Source organism: Triticum aestivum, chromosome 7A (genome assembly GCF_018294505.1).
Source record: "Triticum aestivum cultivar Chinese Spring chromosome 7A, IWGSC CS RefSeq v2.1, whole genome shotgun sequence".
NCBI lineage: Eukaryota > Viridiplantae > Streptophyta > Magnoliopsida > Poales > Poaceae > Triticum > Triticum aestivum.
The window spans coordinates 284,552,372-284,557,849 of record NC_057812.1 but is presented as its reverse complement, the minus strand read 5'-3'; the positions used below and the strand labels follow the sequence as shown (position 1 = coordinate 284,557,849).

Below are 5,478 nucleotides of genomic sequence, written 5' to 3'. Positions count from 1 at the left end.
TTTTAAATATATATCTGATTAAAATTTGCAAAGTTTGACTTGACACAAATCTGATACACAAAGTAAGAAGATTGGAGGGAGTGGTTTAGTGGGACTAGGGCATCTTCGCCGACCATCAAATCGCCTACACACATGTGGACCAAGGTGTCTCACAATGAGTCGACACTGCGTCCATGCCAATCCATGCCGACTTCACCGTAGAACAGGCGTGTTCACAAATTAACAATGTCATGGTGGAGAAGCAGCCGGTTTCAGTGTTTCGGCCCGCGCAAGAGGACCGGCGCTACAACCATGCCCTCTTTGCGTATCCGGCTGGTGGAAAGGGCAAATATATGGCGAGTTCGCTAGCGGAGGACCTCAACTTCGTTGAGCAAAAACGGGCGCTTTACGAGGCAATGTGCAGCAGCATTCGCGTCGGCTGCAACGCGGTCTTGGACGCGGAGGCGATGCAGGTGTAGGGGGTCGTGAACGGGGATGTGGGCAGCTCCGTGTCGTTCGCGCGGTTCGTGTCGGGCTACGGCGACGACGAGGTGTGCCCGTCCATGTCGATCGTGGACCTCACTCTACCGGGCGACATTCACACGGCTGACTCCAACGAGGAAGAGTAGGAGGACAAACATGGATGTTGGCATATCTCACTTCCCATGCAGGGCAGCTCTGTGCCCCATGTCCTACCCTTCCCCTTGTTGGCGATTCGCATGTTCACTTCTCGGAGCTCACGGCTGCTGAGCTCGCCAGACATGGGGAAGACAGGACGTGGAACAGGGACGCCTCCATGGCCGGCAAAGATGTTGATCTCGCCAGACATGGGAAGACAAGACGTGGAACTGGGACGCCTCCATGGTCGGCAAAGATTTACACTAGGTTTACAAAATGTTACGTTATTTTTGCTTAATAAAATATATTAAAAATGCCATGAGTTTGGTTCGATTTAAATAATCATCTGGTTTGCATGAAATTTGTCTAGTTTGACCAAATTATATTTGCAATGTGTTTGGGCGTTTGATGATAGGGTTGGATGGCCGGCTTCCATATCACTATTCGCGGACGCGAACGCAGACAAATACTATGTCTGTTTAGGGGATAGCATTGGAGATGCCCTCACGAGCCATATATAGGGTTGTAGACAAGTCGAGTTCAGATGAGTTGTATTAGTGCTCAGCTCAAATTATACTGAAATTTCAACGAAACATAAGATCAAGTTATAGAAAAAGTAGCTCATGCTCTGTTTGTAACTATCTCAAGCGGGTTTAGAGCCAAATAAGTTTTTTCTTCTAATAATAATTTAGAGGAACATTTGGAACAAAAAAGGCCACAACGCAACATAAGAACCCACTAAAAAATATTATTCCAATCAAAATGATAATTTTTTTTAAAGATAGATTGACTTATTCCCTCTCAAATAAGGATTTAAAAATAATAGATCAGAGATCATGGATGAACTAGCAAGAAAGTAAAATGAAGGTGTGTCTATTCTTAAGCTTTAGAGAAAATAATAGGATGTTTTAACACACGGCTATTAAAGCCTAACTTGTTGTCAATAAAGCTTTCATGTTCTGCTAGTAGATAAAATCGAGAAAAATCATACATGACATATATAATTATAAATTCACCTGTTTTTTAATACATACCAGGAATACTTAATATAATTATATTTAATCAAGGTATCAAGCAAGCCAATGTTGCGTCAAGCTGCTCGACCGGGCTACATATAGTAGTTACCCACTGTTTATTTCTTTTCGAGTCAATTTTGAACCATTTACGAGCCCTCGAGTTTTTCTTGCAGCCTTAGCCACACAGACACACGGCAAGCACACATTAGACATGTATTAGCAGTTAATAAGACTATCTTATATTAAGTATCACGTATCCGTTAGAAAACAATAAAAAATACTGTACAATGAGTTATTTCTTCATCTTATTTTTTATAATAAAAAATATCTGTAAATATGTGGTGAGACAATTACTAATAAAGAACCATCTCTTAATTAAGATAGGACATGCCTTTTCTGTGATTGTAAGACTCTTGTTATTTAATCAATATATGGGTGGGGTTTAAAAGAAAGAATCATTTATCTTACTTAGGCTGATTGTAATGATAATATCATAGTCAATATCATAAATGCCAATTAAGGAATTTTAATGAATGTTATAAAATTAAATAAAAAAAGAGAGAATTAAGTATCATATCATGATATCGTATTATAATAAATGTTATGCTACTACATGATACTAATATACGCTACCATGCAATAGAAAGATATATGACACTAGTATATGATACTTCCATTACCACCAGACTTAGACACTGAGATACCATCACTTTACATTGACTCGGCCGCTATAAAAGGCGGTGCCCCGCGGTCTCGTCCTCCCAAACTCAAACTGCACTTGACTTTCCAGCTGCGAACAACAATCCGTCCTTTCATTTGGGCTCCTAGTGTTCTTCCCATTCGGCCTCAGCGCGAGAACGAGGGAAAAAGTACGTGCACGTACGTTGACATGGCTCCATCCGAGGAGTGCGGCTGGCTGCTGTACGTTTCCCTCGCCGCCAAATGCTGCGCCAACGGCGACGGCGAGCCTTACCGCGTGGTAGGCTTTGTTGCCGTTCTGCTCGCCGTCTTGGTCGTCACGTCGCTCCTGCACTGGGCGTCTCAGGGTGGTGCGGCGTGGGGGAGGTATTGGTGGACGAGCAAGGGTCTGGGCATTGGCGAGGCCCGTATCGCGGGGCCACGGGGCTTCCCCGTGATCGGCAGCATGGGCCTCATGACTGGCCTCGCCCACCGGAAGCTCGCGGCGGCGGCGTCGGGAAACGTCAGGCGCCGGCGGCTCATGGCCTTCTCCATGGGGGAGACCCGGGTGGTGGTGACCGCCGACCCTGACGTGGCGAGAGAGCTGCTGGCTAGCCCGGCGTTCGCCGACCGGCCGGTCAAGGAGTCCGCATACGGGCTTATGTTCCATCGCGCCATCGGGTTCGCCCCCTACGGCGCCTACTGGCGCACGCTCCGCCGGGTGTCGTCCTCGCACCTCTTCTCTCCGCGGCAGGTGGCCGCCTCCGCCGCGCAGCGCGCAGTGATCGCGCGCCAGATGGTGGATGCCATGAGGCCCGTCGGCGGCGCTGGCGTCAAGCACGTTGAGGCGCGGCGGTTCCTGAAACGCGCGTCGCTGCACAACGTGATGTGGTCCGTTTTTGGCCGGGGGTACGAGCTGGACGAGGCGGGGAGCGGGGAGGCGGCGGAGCTGAAGAGCCTTGTCGACGAAGGCTACGACCTGCTCGGCCAGCTCAATTGGTCCGACCACCTCCCGTGGCTCGCACGCTTCGACCTGCAGAAGATCCGGTCCAGGTGCTCCGCCCTCGTCCCCCGCGTGAACCGCTTCGTCGGCAGGATCATCGACGAGCACCGTGCCGCCCGGAACGACGCCGTGGTAGACTTCACCGACGTTCTGCTCTCCCTCCAGGGCGGCGACAAACTCTCCGACGCCGACATGATCGCCGTTCTCTGGGTATGTTCACCGTTTAAATGGAAAACATGAATGGACCCTTTTTTTATGCATGTGCCGGATAATTAGCTTGCTCATAACGAGAAATGTTTTCTTTTTTTTTGAAATGACGAGAAATGTTTTCTGTGTGGGTTGCAGGAGATGATCTTTCGTGGCACCGACACCGTGGCAGTGGTGATCGAATGGGTGCTGGCCCGGCTGGTGCTGCACCAGGACGTGCAGGCAAGGGTCCATGAGGAGCTGGACCGGGTTGTCGGGCCGAACCGGGCCGTGACTGAGTCGGACGCCGGCTCGCTCGTCTTTCTCCAGGCCGTGGTCAAGGAGGTCTTGCGCCTTCACCCACCAGGCCCACTGCTATCGTGGGCGCGGCTTGCCACGTCGGACGTCCACGTAGGTGGGTTACTCGTCCCCGCGGGGACCACTGCCATGGTCAACATGTGGGCCATAACCCACGACCCAGCCGTGTGGGACAAGCCGGCGGTGTTCAAGCCAGAACGGTTCCTCGCCGGGCCATCGTCGGACCACGCCGCCGCAGGGGCTGAGTTCTTTGGAACGGGTTCCGATCTCAGGCTCGCGCCGTTCGGGTCAGGCAGGCGGAGCTGCCCCGGCAAGTCACTCGCGATCGCCACCGTTGGATTCTGGGTTGCCACGCTGCTGCACGAGTTCGAGTGGACGCCGCCGGCGTCCAACGGGCCAGGTGGCGTAGACCTGTCTGAGGTGCTGAGGCTGTCGTGTGAGATGGCAGCTCCGCTGGAGGCAAGGCTGAGGCCGAGGCGTGCTGTGTGATGACGTGGCTGCGCCATGCGGGCCGGGTAGACGTACATGGGCCTCTTCTTCTTGTGTACTATGGTAATGTAGCGTCCCGCTTTGGAAATGTACCTGCTACTACAATAGGTCCGGTCCTGGTACGTGTACTGCTGTCCTTACTGTTCTTAGCTGGGTAGATGTTTAATTACGTAGTTTTTTTTGCGATGTTTAATTACGAGTAGTTATGAACTACTATCAGGAGGTGAGTGTGACAGTTTTCTTGTGCCTCCTGTTTGCTGCCTAGAGATGTACTGCTTATGTAAAAATATTATCGTAATGCAAGTATCAGTTGTGTTAGAATTGATCACACGTTGTTATTGACCGAGAGAATAGGGGGAGTCTTTTCCCACTTTTGTGCTTTGATCGGGGGTATGCCAAAACTAACGTTCAGTTTCAGTCCCTAGCTCCTTAGCGCTATTCACCGTGCTATACAAGAAGAGAACGTGCACTTTTGCATGGTTGAGATATACAGGCTGGACCCAATATATAGACTCCTAACCACCGATCCACAAAAAGAAACGCTAAAAGGTTAGAAAGCCGTCTACCACCACCGGCCGCCACATCAGTGCCCATGGCTTCCTGTTGGCGGGCTCCTGGACTAGTTGCTGCATCTTCACCAACGGATGGCACGAGGGCCATGCCATCGGCGCTCCCTGCCATCTACGTCATCCAGGTGGTGCTGCCCTTCTTCCCCGGCCATGTCTTCACTGCCGAAGACCCCTAGGTGCAGCCATGGGCTATCTTCTACTGGTCCTTGCCAATCACGGTTAGTCACTGCCATTTTGCATAAGAGGTGTTCTAATTATGAGATTAAGATCATGTGTTAAGTTAATTCTAAGGAACTATATCTAACAAGTTGAACCTACCACATGTTTTCAATAAAAGACAGTGTTGAGTAACTAGGGAACGCTTGTGTACATTCCTGTTTATTCTCTTATTGTTTGTATATATGCGTCTCGTGAGATAGCACCATCTGACTGGTCGGAAGCACAGTTCAAAAAGAAATAGTTTGCCGGCCTCAATCATTGCCTATCACATTCCTGCAGGTCAATAATTAAATTATGTTACTGTATCAGGCTGCGCATCAAGATCGATGGATCACAGGATCGCTCGGTTGTTGCTTGTCGTGCCGCTGACGAAGTCAAGAAAACGATGTCGCTACAGTACACA

General features: G+C 49.9%; 1 protein-coding gene across 1 annotated transcript; it reads left to right on the top strand.

Moving 5' to 3' along the window:
* The first annotated feature begins 2,371 nt into the window (after nt 1–2,371).
* LOC123152412 (cytochrome P450 78A9-like) lies at nt 2,372–4,608 on the top strand. The gene is made up of 2 exons (XM_044571968.1): nt 2,372–3,504; nt 3,640–4,608. The coding sequence occupies exons 1-2, from the start codon at nt 2,503–2,505 to the stop codon at nt 4,285–4,287; spliced, it is 1,650 nt and encodes a 549-aa protein (XP_044427903.1). The 5' UTR covers nt 2,372–2,502; the 3' UTR covers nt 4,288–4,608.
* Nucleotides 4,609–5,478: the final 870 nt, after the last annotated feature.